Source organism: Lepidochelys kempii, chromosome 5, assembly GCF_965140285.1.
Source record: "Lepidochelys kempii isolate rLepKem1 chromosome 5, rLepKem1.hap1, whole genome shotgun sequence".
NCBI classification, from domain to species: domain Eukaryota; kingdom Metazoa; phylum Chordata; order Testudines; family Cheloniidae; genus Lepidochelys; species Lepidochelys kempii.
In genome coordinates, this window is record NC_136384.1 from 62,825,114 (window position 1) to 62,842,366 (window position 17,253).

The 17,253-nt window shown below is 41.1% G+C and overlaps 1 protein-coding gene across 1 annotated transcript in view; it reads left to right on the top strand.

The window, feature by feature from the left end:
- Positions 1-180: 180 nt before the first annotated feature.
- Positions 181-17,253, top strand: part of LOC144930576 (uncharacterized) — a 65,162-nt gene continuing 48,089 nt past the window's right edge. Inside the window, exons 1-2 of the mRNA XM_078853004.1 lie at positions 181-270; positions 16,136-16,366. Coding sequence (XP_078709130.1) covers positions 181-270; positions 16,136-16,366 — 321 coding nt within the window. The remainder of the gene's footprint in view (positions 271-16,135; positions 16,367-17,253) is intronic.

Below are 17,253 nucleotides of genomic sequence, written 5' to 3' on the forward strand. Positions count from 1 at the left end.
TATCATAATTTTATCCAAACCATCACTCCATTCCTTAATTTTGGGATTACAGACATAATTAGCTTTTAGCTACCTACGCATGATTTTAATTGGTTAAAATAAACAGTGACATAGATTATTTTTTTCATTTTCTGTCCCTTTTCTTAGGCAACTGGTATGGATAATCTTGCATTATCGTGGATGATATCAAGAAGAAACCTAGAAAAACAACCTATGACCCTCATAGACCTTTGCTATGGGAAGATAGAAAACGTAAACCTACGCTATCTGGTAAGAACTTTAAACCGGAAATATTGAGACTGCATTTCTATTGCTCAAGCTTTAATTTTACTACATGAGCTTCTTCACTCATTGTTTCTTAAATTTCTAGCAAATGTTGAATTGTTAAGCATTTGTCTTGATGTTTTATGTCTCATTATGATTGGGACAAAATCTGAGAAATGGAAAAACATGAGTACAAGGGCTTAGAAAGAAGATTCTCAGACCCTAATGGATGGGGTGTGACTGCAGCTGTCCTTTAGTTTCTATTACAGCTATAATCTACTGCTGTTTCTCATATGGAAGTTGTGGCTCCCAGATCAACTCTGTGCAAAAATCTAAGTAACATAGACTAGACCGGCTAGTGAATCTGCATTATTTTCCTACTTCATCCTGCACCTGTTTCCACTCTTTAGGGAGTTGTATTGCTCCACCAGAGAGATTGCTCTTGCTTCCACATTCAGACAACCTGCAGTTTTTAAAGCCACTTTTAGACCTTAAGTGCCTGCCTAGAGGCCCCTGCGATATTATCTCATTGCTAATTTGTATACTGCAGTGTAGACATGTATGGCACTTTCCAAACAAGTATCGAGACACTGTGATCCAACATGCTTATCATATGAGTTAGATAGATAATGAAAGATCATAACACACAATGGGGGTGGGATGGAAGGAAGAGAGACAAGGGAAATAAGGAGGAAAGGACATTGCTTTTCAAGAGATAGGTGGTTTTGTTGTTAAGAAAATGTTGCTTGCAAAGTACTGAAATAATTTAGTTTGTTTCTGTCCCCTATTTTTTAATGAGAGGGAGCACAGAAGGATAAGGGAAAATAGAGGGAGCAGATAACACTGGAGCTGAGATTAGTGACAGAAATGTGGTTGGAAGAGGAGAGTGAGATTGGTTGGCTCACTTGAAGTAGAAGGGTATTCTGGGAATGAAGGGGTGTGGGGGCATGAAGACACAAGTGATAGAAAGAAGCCGAGGGAAAACTAAGGGGAAAACTGAGTAGAGTGCATGACATGAGTGGGAAGTAGTGAAAACTAGAGTTGATCTGTGGGTAGCCTTGAAGGGAGAGGATGAGCTATTTGAACTTGATGCAGAGGCCATTTCCTATTAAGAGTTTTGAGGTGGGCAGTTTGAGGGGGCAGTTACATGACTGGAGCACCAGGGAGAGAAGAACATGGTAGCAGCAGTACTGTGGATAGACTGAACAGAGATGAAGTGGCAAGAATGGAGCCAGAGACGAAGAATTTAGTGATGAGGTGTAAGAGAGCCAAGGCATGAATCAGGCTTTTAACAATGGACACAGAGAGATGGATTTCCTAAGAGCTTGGTATTGTGTGAAAAGAATTTAAAAGCACAGATTGTGGGAAATAGAATAGAAGTGCTAATGTAGGGAAGAGGAGAGAATTTTAGAGAAAAAGAAGTTCAGTGTTTAGCATATTTCCTTGACAAGCGGATGAAAGTCAAGACTAGAGAGACAAAAGATCAAACAGAGGGGTAATAAATCTGTCCCTGAGCTGTTGCCTGACTCTCCATTTCACGCAGCATTCAGTTGCTTGAATGAAGGACCTCATTGTGTACTGTAGATATTCTTACATCATTTATCATATTATGTACCTACAAGAAAGAACAAAAAAAAGTTCCATTCAGTGCTAATAATAGTGACATATATATGCAACAATAAAGTCTGAACTAATTGTGTTTGTCATTTTACATAAGTCTACATTTTTGTCAAATCTCTGAAGAAATATTCTCGCACATGTGCTAAGGATTGGAGGAAGACACTATAAATTATTTCTACAAGTGCTGTAAAATGCAACTATAACAAGTGTCCTATTTCATTTCTTTATTCTGTAAGAGTACAACTTGTTTTATGGGCATGCTTTAATTACTTCAGGATGTTCACTTTGTTCTTGTAATTTGAAAATCATTAGACTCATGATGTTGAGATATAGATACTTTCTCATGCATTGTACCCAACCGCCCAGAGAGTCTAGTAAGATTAGACTACATCCACAAAGGCAACTCTTCTTAATACAACCTTTTAAATCCTTTTCCCATTGTAGTCCCAGTATTATTCTTCTGTTTGTTGCAGAGGCAGCTCTCTGGCACTGGCTCCTAGAAGGGAAGCTTTCCCTTTACTTCACTTTAGGATTTATAGCCTCAGGAAGGAGGCGAAATCTAGTGTAGTTTTGTAACGGAGACAGTTCCCTAGAGAAACTCTCTCCTGTATCTCTGCTTTTTTCAGTCTCTTTCCATGGGTTTTCCTGCAGAGAGCAACCAAAACTGAAGACTTTCTTTGAACTACTAGCAATGGTGGAAGTGACACTTCCAGCTGTAGTCTAGTCATGAGCCTTCAGCAGTACTGGCCTTGTTTTTAAACAGAAGCAGCCAGACATCTTTGTCTCGCAGGAAACCAGCCATGCTCTTGGAGCATGATGGCTGAGGGGACAGAAAAACATAGGCCTAGCAAGGCATGGAGATGGCTTCCGTCTATTGGCATCATGCATAGTGGTGTTCATCTGTGGCACAGTTATGATCTCCTCCCCCACAGCAGATTCTCAGACAGCTAATCGAACACATCAGTGCTGCTGCCTTTCCCATTTACATAGTTTCCTAACTTTTGGTTCCTCCATTTCACTTCCTCTTTCAACTTTGCTTCTCCCACTTCCTCTACTTTTCAAGAAACATCTATTAAACCAGAGACATACAGGCAGTGTTTTCTTTCATTGTAAAGCTCTTTTCATCAGCAATAGGGGGAACTGATATGGCAAGGAGGAGTATGTCAAAGCCTCTTTCTTAGACCATCTCTTCATCTTGTTTCACTTAAGAAACCATTTTGAGGGAGTGCTTAGACACCACAATGATGGGTGCTGTATGTGACCCTAGACACAGCCTGAGGATACTATTAGGGCTATTCTAGCATATCTCCGTCTTCCTTGGTTTCCTCCTCAAGGGAAGAGGAAGACAAAAAGCATTTGAGAATAATGAAAAAACTAGCATTCTTTTAAATCTTATCTCCACTGGGGGGAGGGGAAATTTCGTAATCTGATTCCTTTCTGTATCCTGAGAGAGTCCGTTAACCCAAACAAACTGGACAGACTCATTCTATATAGTGACAGTGATTTCAGAACCCTGAAATCACAATCCTCAGACATGCCCAAATAAGAATCCTCTTAAAATTAAAGCCCCCTACAGTGGTGAGAACTGAGCTGGCTTCCTCCATCCTGGAGCCCTTGGAATTAATTCCTTCAATAGCTATACTACAATTTGCCCAGAATGACTGGCTCAGGAGAAAATAAAATCAGTTAAATTAATATCAGATTAAATTATGAAAATTAAGAAAATAGATCGAATTATGCTTAAAATGATGTAATATTCCAAAAGATAAAAGGCCCAGATTTTCCACCGAGACTACCCCTGTCTACTCTACCAACTCCATACTTCTCAAAACACCAAAAGCAACAAAAAACCCAGCAACAACATCGAACAGAAAGACCACATCAACAAGCTAGCATTTTGTTCCTTCTTTCCTACACTTTTCCAGGTTTTCCTTCTGTGTGCTACCTTTCTTTAGTACCTCTGAACTGAGAGATTAAGAATGAAATCCTGGCCCATGGAAGTCATTGATAAACTTCTATTGATTATCATGGGGCCAGAATTTCACACACAGAATATGAGAGTATTTTATTAGTCTTCACATACTGGAATATCTATTAGTGCAGAGAGCCTTTTCTTTCTCTTCTACTGACTGCTGTGTTTATGCAATTGAGTTGATATTTTAATGTTTGTTATTTTTAAATGTTTCATTTATGGGTTGTGACACTGCAGGCTGTTTTATTAGGAGGTTTTAGCGATTGGTTTTCACGGCAATGCTTACAAAAATTAGTGTAATTATGTGCCTAATTTACATATGTAGTTTCTGTGAATGTGTCTGAAAGTCGGGTTTTTCATGAGCAGCAACCACTTAGTTGCACAGCTTGTCATTTATATGTGCAAATACCTAATTTGGATGCATAAAATTATTGCAGTTTTGCCTGACTTTTTGCAACTCTCATTAGTATTGCTGGACAGTGAATATTTCATTGTAAGAAAACACACAAGTCAGAACAGTTTTGACATAAAAGTTTCAGGAAAAAATCATTGCACATTGAAAGTATTTAAACTTTACATCATATCAGCATATAAATATGTGTTAGCAGGATTCTAATAATTAACATACAAAGTACATTATAGTAGAATTCTTGTGCTTTGAAATGTTTAAAACAATATATTTCCAGATGTGTTGGCAACATGAAGTTGAGTATACATATACAAAGTAGCTTAAATAAAGATGTTGAGAAAACATCCCAGCATGTATTTTAAAACTGCAGAATTATGGATGAGCAACTCTAGATGAAATGAGACCATGTTGTAGTCTTGTAATGAGTTTTTTCCCCAAGAAACTAAAATGATGTAAGGAACACATAAAAACTTTAAAATTCAAATGGTTCAAATTCATTAAATTGATTTACACATGTAATTTGCAAAATAAATAAATATCTATAATTGATGTGCTGCATTAATATTTACAATCAGCTGAAATGTGAAGAAACAAACCCCATTTTGTATGAGAATTTTAAAATACTGCATAAAGAATCTTTTCTCATCTAATTTGTTGCTTTGTAGAGTTGAGGTGATATAGCTTACCTATTTAAATGTTTTGGAGTGGGATATATAAATATTTATATCCATATAATTATAGCACACTGTTATCTTGCCTGTTGCAGGAAACCTGAGTGATTGACAGATATGGAAAATGTATTTACTGAAACCTGATATAAAAATCTTGTTTCCAAAGTCACTTTTTTATTAAGTCCTGAAATAACTGCCCTCTGAGTGTTGGAATGGAAAGTGTCGAAAAAATACAGATTATATGATGCTGACATGTAAAAGAAGTAAAGGGCATTTCTAACTTCCATTGTGTGTCAAGGGTGTGACCTTTTGAATCTGAACTGAAACAAATTGGCAATGACAGCTTCTGATTTTCACTGATCTCACTTGAAAAACATTATTGCAAATTGTATCTCAGTAGAAGTGCTTTTCCTGATGAATTATTCATGAAAATCACTTCATCACGTAGAGCACCTGTGGAGAAGGTTTTACATTGCATATTAATGTATATGCAACATGTCCTGCAATTAAACCTTCAATATGAAAATGTACTTTGCTTAGATAATCAGTTTATAATGCACCATGCTAAGGGCAATGACAAATATGTATTTGCATTCTTGGAATTTTAAACATTTTTAATTAATGCTTGAAAAGGTCACATCCCAGGATCTTATGGATAGTTACTGCGAGCCATTTGCGAAAGGTCTAAATAATAGTAACTTTTTCCCTTTATTTTGATTAGTTCTTTAATTTATATCTCACCATTGTATTGATTGTTCAGCACATACTTTCGATTTAGAAAACTGTACTTTGAAGTTTATAAAGGAGAGTGACTCTGTTGACTGGTGTTGATACCACTCTGTATCCAGCAGAAATGTGCATCCTCTGCTTTCTGATATACCTGTTGTGTCCTGACAGTTCATTCATTTAAATGCAATGTGAATAAAAAGGATCTCTAATATCATCCATGTGAATTAATGATGTTATCTGTACAAATAGTCTTGAATACTTGCTTGCAGTATTCTCTTAGCTCTAGTCAATGTCAAATAAGTCTTTGATCCGGAGGTTGGTAACTCCATCATTGTTAGATGCTTTTTAATAACTGAGAACTGTTTAGCATCAAAGTGTGTTTTATCGCTCTCCTTTTGTGTCTTTCTCCCACTCTTGTCTTCTTGCTTTCTTCCAAACAATCCCCATCCCTGAATCTTTCTTTCTTTCTTTCTTTCTTTCTTTCTTTCTTTCTTTCTTTCTTTCTTTCTTTCTTTCTTTCTTTCTTTCTTTCTTTCTTTCTTTCTTTCTTTCTTTCTTTCTTTCTTTCTTTCTTTCTTTCTTTCTTTCTTTCTTTCTTTCTTTCTTTCTTTCTTTCTTTCTTTCTTTCTTTCTTTCTTTCTTTCTTTTGTGCTGAGGAGCCCTAGTCATGGACCAGGACCCCATTGTTATGCCTCAATTTTCTCTTATCTAATTTTCTCTCTTTTCCCACCTGAAAACGCTCTTTCTCCAAAATGCTATAATCATTAGTCCTCTCCACAGAGAAGAATTAACAATTAGATGACTCAAGTTCTTTCCTCCTTCCCTAAAGGGAAAAATATACAGGTAAAGTTGGATCATAGTTTCTCATAATATCTTATTGTTCATCCCTATGCTTCATTCATACATTGTTTATTTAAATTATAAGTTGTTTGGGGCATACTTGCCTGTAAAGCACCTTGCACATTGTTGGTGAATAGTAATTATTTTTCTCTATGTGTTATTAAATATTGCTCGTAATGCTTTCTTTAAGCATAACATCATTAATATGTAAATTGCAAATGCACACTTGCATCTCAGTTGTAAAAGGCCAAGCAGTCTCTGTGCTTAGTTTAAAGATAAGTAGAGAATGTCAAATTAAGTTCAAGGTATATTTATAACAACTGCACAGAATGATTACTTGTCAGAGATGTAAGTATTTCATTGATCAGCAATTAACAGCATTTGAAGTAATGTGGTGAAATATACATTAAAAAAATCTCACTAAAGTGTGTGGGCATCAACTGTGCAAACAAATGACTCCCTTGTGGTTCAGCAAGTCTAAGAAGTCGTCTTTAAAAAGTAGGAGCTACTTGGCTCTGATTGTAGTGCCAGCTAGTGGCTTCATTACTTTCTTGCACTTTCTTTTTAATTTCTGATGGTTTCATATTACAGTAGATGTCTGTCTTTTTGTTAGATGAGGCCAAGTATCTGAACTAACACTGACTGATGTCACTTCAAAGGCCTCTTGAAAATTCTTCTGTGACACTAATCAAAGCAGGTTTGAATTAGCCAACCTTTTCCTGCTGGTTTGGTAATCAGAAGTGAATGCATTGGGTGGATAATACGTTTATGTAGCAATATAGAATCTTTGTTTTTCTTTATTGCATACATTGTTCTTAGTCTTTTAAATGTTAACAGTTATAGTCTTTAATGCTCTTTTGTGTATAAAGGAGCTGCTAACTCAGGAGTAAACAATTATCAAATCTGACATTGTATTAGATGCAAAAATGAACCATGCTAAAAAGAGATCCTTTAATGTGACTTTCTCATAACTGTCCAGAATATACTGTCTTCAAAACAAATTTTTTTAAACTAAAATAAAAAAGCCTAGTGTTTACAAAAATGGTCAGCAAATGTGCTACAAACTTAACAGTTGGTTAACTTGTATGGCAAAATTTTCAAATACATGGTACAAATGAGACTTAGGCTATACTCTGCAGTTCAGACTATGCCCTGGTCTACACTAGGACTTTAGATCGAATTTAGCAGCGTTAAATCGATGTAAACCTGCACCCGTCCACACGATGAAGCCCTTTTTTTCGACTTAAAGAGCTCTTAAAATCGATTTCCTTACTCCACCCCTGACAAGTGGATTAGTGCTGAAATTGGCCTTGCCGGGTCGAATTTGGGGTACTGTGGACACAATTCGATGGTATTGGCCTCCGGGAGCTATCCCAGAGTGCTCCATTGTGACCGCTCTGGACAGCACTCTCAACTCAGATGCACTGGCCAGCTAGACAGGAAAAGAACCGCAAACTTTTGAATCTCATTTCCTGTTTGGCCAGCGTGGCAAGCTGCAGGTGACCATGCAGAGCTCATCAGCACAGGTGACCATGATGGAGTCCCAGAATCGCAAAAGAGCTCCAGCATGGATTGAACAGGAGGTACGGGATCTGATCGCTGTATGGGGAGAGGAATCTGTGCTATCAGAACTCCGTTCCAGTTTTCGAAATGCCAAAACCTTTGTCAAAATCTCCCAGGGCATGAAGGACAGAGGCCATAACAGGGACCCGAAGCAGTGCTGCGTGAAATTTAAGGAGCTGAGGCAAGCCTACCAGAAAACCAGAGAGGCGAACGGCCACTCCGGGTCAGAGCCCCAAACTTGCTGCTTCTATGATGAGCTGCATGCTATTTTAGGGGGTTCAGCCACCACTACCCCAGCCATGTTGTTTGACTCCTTCAATGGAGATGGACGCAACACGGAAGCAGGTTTTGGGGATGAAGAAGAAGAAGATGATGATGATGAGGAGGTTGTAGATAGCTCACAGCAAGCAAGCGGAGAAACCGCTTTTCCCGACAGCCACGAACTGTTTCTCACCCTGGACCTGGAGCCAATACCCCCCGAAGCCACCCAAGGCTGCCTCCTGGACCTGGCAGGTGGAGAAGGGACCTCCGGTGAGTGTACCTTTTAAAATACTATACATAGTTTAAAAGCAAGCATGTGAAAGGATTAATTTGCCCTGGCATTCGCAGCTCTCCTGGATGTACTCCCAAAGCCTTTGCAAAAGGCTTCTGGGGAGGGCAGCCTTATTGTGTCCTCCATGGCAGGACACTTTACCACTCCAGGCCAGTAGCACGTACTCGGGAATCATTGTAGAACAAAGCATTGCAGTGTATGTTTGCTGGCATTCAAACAACATCTGTTCTTTATCTCTCTTTGTTATCCTCAGGAGAGTGAGATATCATTCATGGTCACCTGGTTGAAATAGGGTGCTTTTCTTCAGGGGACACTCAGAGGTGCCCGTTCCTGCTGGGCTGTTTGCCTGTGGCTGAACAGAAATGTTCCCCGCTGTTAGCCATGGGGAGGGGGGAGGGTTGAGAGGGTAGCCACGTGGTGGGGGGAGGCAAAATGCGACCTTGTAACGAAAGCACATGTGCTACATATGTAATGTTAACAGCAAGGTTTACCCTGAAAGAGTGTAGCCATTGTTTTATAAAATGTGTCTTTTTAAATACTGCTGTCCCTTTTTTTTTCTCCACCAGCTGCATGTGTTTCAATGATCACAGGATTTTCTCCTTCCCAGAGGCTAGTGAAGATTAGAAAGAAAAAAAAAACGCACTCATGATGAAATGTTCTCTGAGCTCATGCTGTCCTCCCACACTGACAGAGCACAGATGAATGCGTGGAAGCAAATAATGTCAGAGTGCAGGAAAGCACAAAATGACCGGGAGGAGAGGTGGCGGGCTGAAGAGAGTAAGTGGAGGGCTGAAGACAGGGCAGCGTGATGTGGCGGCAGCGTGATGAGAGGAGGCAGGATTCAATGCTGAGGCTGCTGGAGGATCAAACCAGTATGCTCCAGTGTATGGTTGAGCTGCAGCAATGGCAGCTGGAGCACAGACTGCCGCTACGGCACTTGTGTAACCAACCACACTCCTCCCCAAGTTCCATAGCCTCCTCACCCAGATGCCCAAGGACACGGTGGGGGGGGGCCTCCAGCCAACCAGCCACTCCACCACAGAGGATTGCCCAAAAAACAGAAGGCTGGCATTCAATAAATTTTAAAGTTGTAAACTTTTAAGTGCTGTGTAGCATTTTCCTTCCCTCCTCCACCACCCCTCCTGGGCTACCTTGGTAGTCATCCCCCTATTTGTGTGATGAATGAATAAAGAATTCATGAATGTGAAGCAACAATGACTTTATTGCCTCTGCAAGCGGTGATTGAAGGGAGGAGGGGAGGGTGGTTAGCTTTCAGGGAAGTAGAGTGAACCAAGGGGCTGGGGGTTTCATCAAGGAGAAACAAACAGAACTTTCACACCGTAGCCTGTCTAGTCATAAAACTGGTTTTCAAAGCTTCTCTGATGCGTACCGCGCCCTCCTGTGCTCTTCTAACCGCCCTGGTGTCTGGCTGTGCATAACCAGCAGCCAGGCGATTTGCCTCAACCTCCCACACCGCCATAAACATCTCCTCCTTACTCTCACAGATATTGTGGAGCGCACAGCAAGCAGTAATAACAGTGGGAATATTGGTTTCGCTGAGGTCTAAGCGAGTCAGTAAACTGCGCCAGCGTGCCTTTAAACGTCCAAATGCACATTCTACCACCATTCTGCACTTGCTCAGCCTGTAGTTGAACAGCTCCTGACTACTGTCCAGGCTGCCTGTGTATGGTTTCATGAGCCATGGCATTAAGGGGTAGGCTGGGTCCCCAAGGATAACTATAGGCATTTCAACATCCCCAACAGTTATTTTCTGGTCTGGGAATAAAGTCCCTTCTTGCAGCTTTTGAAACAGACCAGAGTTCCTGAAGATGTGAGCGTCATGTACCTTTCCTGGCCATCCCACGTTGATGTTGGTGAAATGTCCCTTGTGATACACCAGAGCTTGCAGCACTCTTGAAAAGTACCCCTTGCGGTTTACGTACTCGCTGGCTTGGTGCTCCAGTGCCAAGATAGGGATATGGGTTCCGTCTATGGCCCCACCACAGTTAGAGAATCCCATTGCAGCAAAGCCATCCACTATGACCTGCACATTTCCCAGGGTCACTACCCTTGAATCAGCAGATCTTTGATTGCGTTGGCTACTTGCATCACAGCAGCCCCCACAGTAGATTTCCCCACTCCAAATTGATTCCCAACTGACCAGTAGCTGTCTGGAATTACAAGCTTCCACAGGGCTATCGCCACTCGCTTCTCAACTGTGAGGGCTGCTCTCATCTTGGTATTCATGCGCTTCAGGGCAGGGGAAAGCAAGTCACAAAGTTCCATTAAAGTGTCCTTATGCATGCGATAGTTTCACAGCCACTGGGAATCGTCTCAGACCTGCAACACTATGCAGTCCCACCAGTCTGTGCTTCTTTCCCGAGCCCAGAATCAGCGTTCCACCGCATGAACCTGCCCCATTAGCACCATGATGCATGCATTGGCAGGGCCCATGCTTTCAGAGAAATCTGTGTCCATGTACTGATCACTCATGTGACCACGCTGACATTGCCTCCTCACCCGGTATCACTCTGCCAGGTTCTGATGCTGCATATACTGCTGGATAATGCGTGTGGTGTTTAATGTGCTCCTAATTGCCAAAGTGAGCTGAGCAGCCTCCATGCTTGCCTTGGTATGGCATCTGCACAGAAAAAAGGCGCGGAACGATTGTCTGCCGTTGCTCTGACAGAGGGAGGGGCGACTGACAACATGGCTTACAGGGTCGTCTTACAGGGAATTAAAATCAACAAAGGGGGTGGCTTTACATCAAGGAGTATTTCAGGCGGGACTTCACGGAGGGTTCCAATAAGAAATGGTGCACCTAAGTAATTGTTCTTATTGGAACAAGCAGGTTGGTCTGGCCTCTGATTGATACATGGCTAGATTTACCTTGCTGCACCTTCTCTGTGAGTGACTGCAGTGTGACCTAGAGGAATGAGTCCCCTAGATGGGGGGGGGAAGCAAATGAGTACAAAACAAATCTGGTCTATTTCTTGTTTTGATCCACTCCATCTATCTTTTACATCTTTGGCTGGCAGCAGACGGTGCAGAAGGCCTGCAAGCCATCCACATCTCATGGCTGCTTGGCAGAAGATGGTACAATAGGCCTGCTAGCCATCCGCATCTCTTGCCTGCCCGGCAGAAGATGGAACAATAGGACTGCTAGCAATCTGTATTGCCTGCCTGATCACCATAAGATGGTTCAATAGGACTGACTGCAGGACTAAAGAGAATGACCTGGTCAAGTCACTCCAAATTTAGTCCCTGCACCCATGTCTGCCCAGGCGCTCGTGGCTGACATGGCCAGGACCACCTGGGACATGATGATGACAGCTACCAGTCTTATTGTACCGTCTGCTGCCACAAGGCAAGGGGTTGCTGCTGCTGTGTAGCAATGCAGTACCACGTCTGCCAGCACCCAGGAGACATACGGTGACGGTTACCTGAGCGGGCTCCATGCTTGCAGTGGTATGGCGTCTGCACAGGTAACTCAAGTAAAAAGGTGCGAAACGATTGTCTGCTGCTGCTTTCACGGAGAGAGGGAGGGAACGGGGACCTGACGATATGTACTCAGAACCACCCGCGACAATGTTTTAGCCCCATCAGGCATTGGGATCTCAACCCAGAATTCCAATGGGCAGCGGAGACTGTGGGAACTGTGGGATAGCTACCCACAGTGCAACACTCCGGACGTCGACGCTTGCCTCGGTACTGTGGAAGCACTCCGCCGAGTTAATGCACTTAATGCACTTAGAGCATTTTCTGTGGGGACACACACACTCGAATATATAAAAATGATTTCTAAAAAAACGACTTCTATAAATTTGACCTAATTTCGTAGTGTAGACATACCCTATGTGAGGTGGAGGTGTGTGAATGTGCACCAAAGTGCTGTGCTCTAACTTTCCCATGGAAGCACTGCGGGCTCAAATGATAAGGTTCCTAGTGTGGATTAATATAGTCCTGTTTGAAGAGGACTGTGTTAACAGGAAGTGGAAACCTTCTAGTTTGCACCAGCAGATTCCACACAGGGGAGCTGTGGTGTGCACAGCTAGTCACACCCCTGTAGCCTGAATTAAAGGGCAGTATAGACAAGCCCTTAGGAATGTAACGGCTATCCTGCAATGTGCCAAAATTTACATTTACTGTATAAATGGTAAACTCATCAATATACAATATAGCAACAAAAATACACACAGTGAAGCTTCTGTTTTTCACTTATTCTGACCTATGTGTGCTGAAAATAAGCCATGATCTCTAATGTTCAATTTTTATGACAGGAGATATACTATGTTTTTATGTTCCTGTGAAACACTGTTTCTTCTCATATCGAAGTAGAGCATAGGCTTCCCTCACTCCTTCCTCCCCGTGCCCCGAATTCCCTGCCGCCACCTCGGTGGCCTTTTAATTAAGACTGCAAAGTTGATCTATTTGGTGTGGAACTTTAAGTAGTGGAGTACTGTTGGTTAAGAATATCTAACAGATTTATTGTTAAATCTGATGATTTGTTAAATAGTTACGTGTGTTTCATACAAAATTGTAAAGCTCAATAACTTTTTCTGGAGAGCATGAAGCAAATACCTTTAGACACATGAGATCCAATTCTCATTATTCCAGTGTTTCAGAAGAGATTTTTTTTCATTTTGTTATGATTTTATGAAGGAAATTTTATGCTGTAAAGTACATAGGAGTGGAGAGTCTTCTGGAGTGGTGGGAAAATTTCTATGCAAACCTGTTGAAAACTTGTTGGGAAGGAAGGAATTAAAATCAGATGTCTAATAAATCCATTGGGCTAGAGAGTCAAAACCAGTTAGAAAACTACCAAAGAAGATCCCCAGAAAGCTCATTTTAAAATCTTGTTTTCAGTAGATAAGATCTTCAGCTTGTATAAATCTGCAACTTTCATGAAGCAATGTTCATTTACACCAGTTGAGGATCTAACCCAATATGTGTAAATAGAATGGCAAAGAATCCCCGCTGTTGCTAAGAAATGATGACTGTAAGCTACTTTTTGTGCACCCCGATCCTGTACTGGTGATGCACTTCCAGTATAAGCTGAAGTGGTTCTAACTAGTGACAGCTGCCACCAGGCTTAAGGAGCTGATATGCAACAGTGGCTCAGCTGGGTATTGGAAGACCTGCCTTTGCCCCCTTCTCCCTGGTCAGGAGTCACTAGACTTGCTTTATGCCACTGGCACATTTCCCTGTGCTGGAGTGATCTTCAAGTAGGGTGACCAGATAGCAAGTGAGAAACATCAGGACAGGGGGTGGGGAGCTAATAGGCGCCTTTATAAGATAAAGCCCCGAATAGATCAGGACATCTGGTCACTGTATTCTCAGGGTATATCAACACTGCAGTTAAAAACCTGTGGCTGCCCTGTGCCAGCTGACTTGGGTTCATGGGGCTCGGGCTACAGGGCTGTTTAATTGAGGTGAAGACATTTGGGCTCAGGCTGGAGCCCAGAGTTCTGGGATCCTGCGAGGTGGGAGATCCCAGAGCTCAGGCTGAAGCCTGAGCCCAAATGTCTACAATTAAACAGCCCCTTAGGCTGAGCCCCTTAGTCTGAGTCAGTTGGTGTGGGCCAGCTGTGGGTGTCTAATTGCAATGTAGACATACCCTTAGAGGCCTGGTCTATTCCTGAAAGATAAGTTGACCAAGCTACATCGCTCAAGGGTGTGAAAAATTAAGCCGCTCTAAGCCCTGGTATAGCACTGCTAGGTCGAGAGAAGAGTTCTGCCATTGACCTACCTTCTGCCTCTTGGCGCAGCGGAAAACCCCTTTCAACTGCTGTAGCAAGTGCCTATACTATCACGCTACAGGGGCATAGCTGCAGTGAGGAAACTGGGCTGCTGTAGTGCGTGTAGTGTAGACATAGCCTCACTCTCGCAATCAGCTACACCAGCATTAGAGCTGTTTTGTGCCAAGCATAGGGGAGTGCAAAGCAGCCACAGCACTGAATATAGCCCCACGTGTATTGTCATCCATGGTGAAATTTAGAATTATATCACTAAATTCATAAGTTTGGTAACGATTTTTCAACCAGTTAACACTTCCCCAGATCCTTCATTTTTCTGTGTAATGTAGCTCTAGTGCATTGCTGAAAGCAGGTGGGCTTGACACCTAATGTAGGTTCACTGTGCCACAGACTACACAGGTCCCTTGCTTCTACACTAGGCATGGGACTGTCACTGAGTTCCCTCTGGGGCAGGTGACTAACTGGCGAAGCACCATCAAAAAGTTCACTAACCCATCTGGGAACTGAGCAATACTTGAGCAACTAGGCAGGATCCAAGTGTGGAGCTTCCTCAGAAAAGTAGTTAACTTTCATTGGGCCTCATGTAACTTTCCTTTCAGTCAGAGCTAACCATTAGTGTTCATGGCAAGTGGTTTTGACCTCATAAGGCACGTAGAAAATGCCAAGCAATCTCTAGCAACATGCTAGAAAATTTTGCACCAAAATAGAATCTGAACAATATGGCTTTGTTTTGATTGTGAATCTAGTTGCACAACTCTCTCTTACAAACTTTTTTGCTTTGTGGAAAAAATCCAAAAGTAAGCTAATTTTCTGTTGGTGATCACTGCTGTCTGTCTGTTAATGAAATGGAAGAGCAGTATCTTAGTAGATTAAAATACTGAATTATATGCAATCATGGGACACAATAAATGAGTACTTACAACCAAGAAATACAGATATGAATAAAATTTTATTAAGGAGATGAAATAAATTTATAAGCAAATGCTCATATTTTAAGATAAAATATACATAAAGTGTTGAATCAGAATGTGTTTGTATTGTGGGTTATTGTAAATGGTTTCTGTTTTAAATTTGGGAAGCATGCTATAGTTGTTTTGGTGTGTCTGGTAGTGATGTTATATGATTGTTTCTCATTTACCTCGGTATATATCCATTTAAAGTATGTGTTCCTTTCATGGAGTTTGCTTCAGAATAAGTTCTCGATCTTTAAAATGATCTCTTGTTAGTAAAAGAAAACATGCTGTCAATAAATTGAGTGTCCAGCTGGCTAAAGGTTTAAACAGGAAAAGGACATAAGAAGATTCTGTGGTAGGTATAAGATAAACATGCTCTTGTTTATGCTTTGTTGATATTCTGATTGTTTAGAAGTTTGAATATTTTTTTATACTAGCTTTCGGCTGTTCTTTAGAAAAACCAAACAATTAGCCCAGTCTATATGACGGCTTTGATCTTTGTTTTCATATTTGTTGTAAGAGGCTAAAAGTCTGGCAATTTATTGTATTTCATGCTTTGTCAGATCTTACCCCCTCAACACATGTTATCCACAGATGGTTTGGAGGGGAGAAAAAGAAAAGGCAGAGTGCCTAGAGTTTGACGTCTCCAATAAATTCCCAGGAGACTGTTTTATAAATGTCAGCATACTTGTGGTTGTTCATGCAGGTGCTTACACAGGACTTGTGGCCTTTCACCTAGCATAATTAACTTCCTTTTATTTAACAATGTTTACAATTTCTTTCCTTAACCTTTTTGTTTTTACAGAGTGCTCTTGAAGGAAAACTCAGCAAGTTGTTCAAACACCTGCTTGCCATGAGGCAAACACTGAGCTTCATACTTGCCCCAGGACAAGAGTCCTGTGAGAAAGCTCATCGGATACTACCAACTGCTTTTTATGCTAGATTGCTAAATCATGTGACTAGATGTCATCAATCTCTGGAGGAATGCTGCAGTGACTTGCTTGTTTTGACACTTATTGTACCATCTGCACCTTGGGTGAGTTACAAGTCAAGGCTTAATATTTTTAAATTCACTCATAAAAACTTGCTATTTTAGAAGGTTTCCGCAGCATTTTTCATGGTTCGGTGTTATGTTTATTACTTTCAGGTGTGTATGTCCTGCATGCATCCATGGGGGCAGAGAGTTGTGTTTCTGTGCATTTCAGATAATTAAGTTGAGCAAAGGTTGATTGTAATTTAAGTTCTTTATCAACATAAAATACTGTGCAATTATTTGTCCATACTGAGCTATACCAAAGTAATTTTGCTGATAAACAAGCATGCCTGAATGTGTTTAGTGGAGGAATGTAGAAAAAAAGAAAGATCATTCTTGGAACATTACTGATCCACAAGATTAATAATGGAGTATGGAGTTTATCATCTCTAGGTCACTGATGCAAAGCCAGACCCACTTAGAAATGACCAACCAGGACTATCTCTCGGCTGTTTTGCTATGGTCATCCATATGAAATAAGTTGGTGGTCTCAGGATAATTCCTGGTAGATATCATAAACACTGACATTTGGCATGCTTGTGGGGCATCTTGTAAAGAAGGCAAGGTTTTAATGTGCCATGGATATTGATCTACTCTTATACCCAGAAAAAAGGGTTTTAGGAATACTGGCAGGACATTTTGGGAAAGTTTGCACTTTGTTCGCACCTGCAATATTTAATTTGTGGGTACATATCAATCTCCAAAGCTGTCAATCTGACATTTTTCATGTGCATGAAAGTTCATTAAAGTGAACTACAGGCCCAGGAACCATCTAAAAATCTATGATTGTTGGACCATATACATGTGCTACTGAAGATCTGAAGATTAGGGTTGACCACAACCAGCAAACACATTTTTCAACATCTCTGTCTTTATCTATGGAACATGCT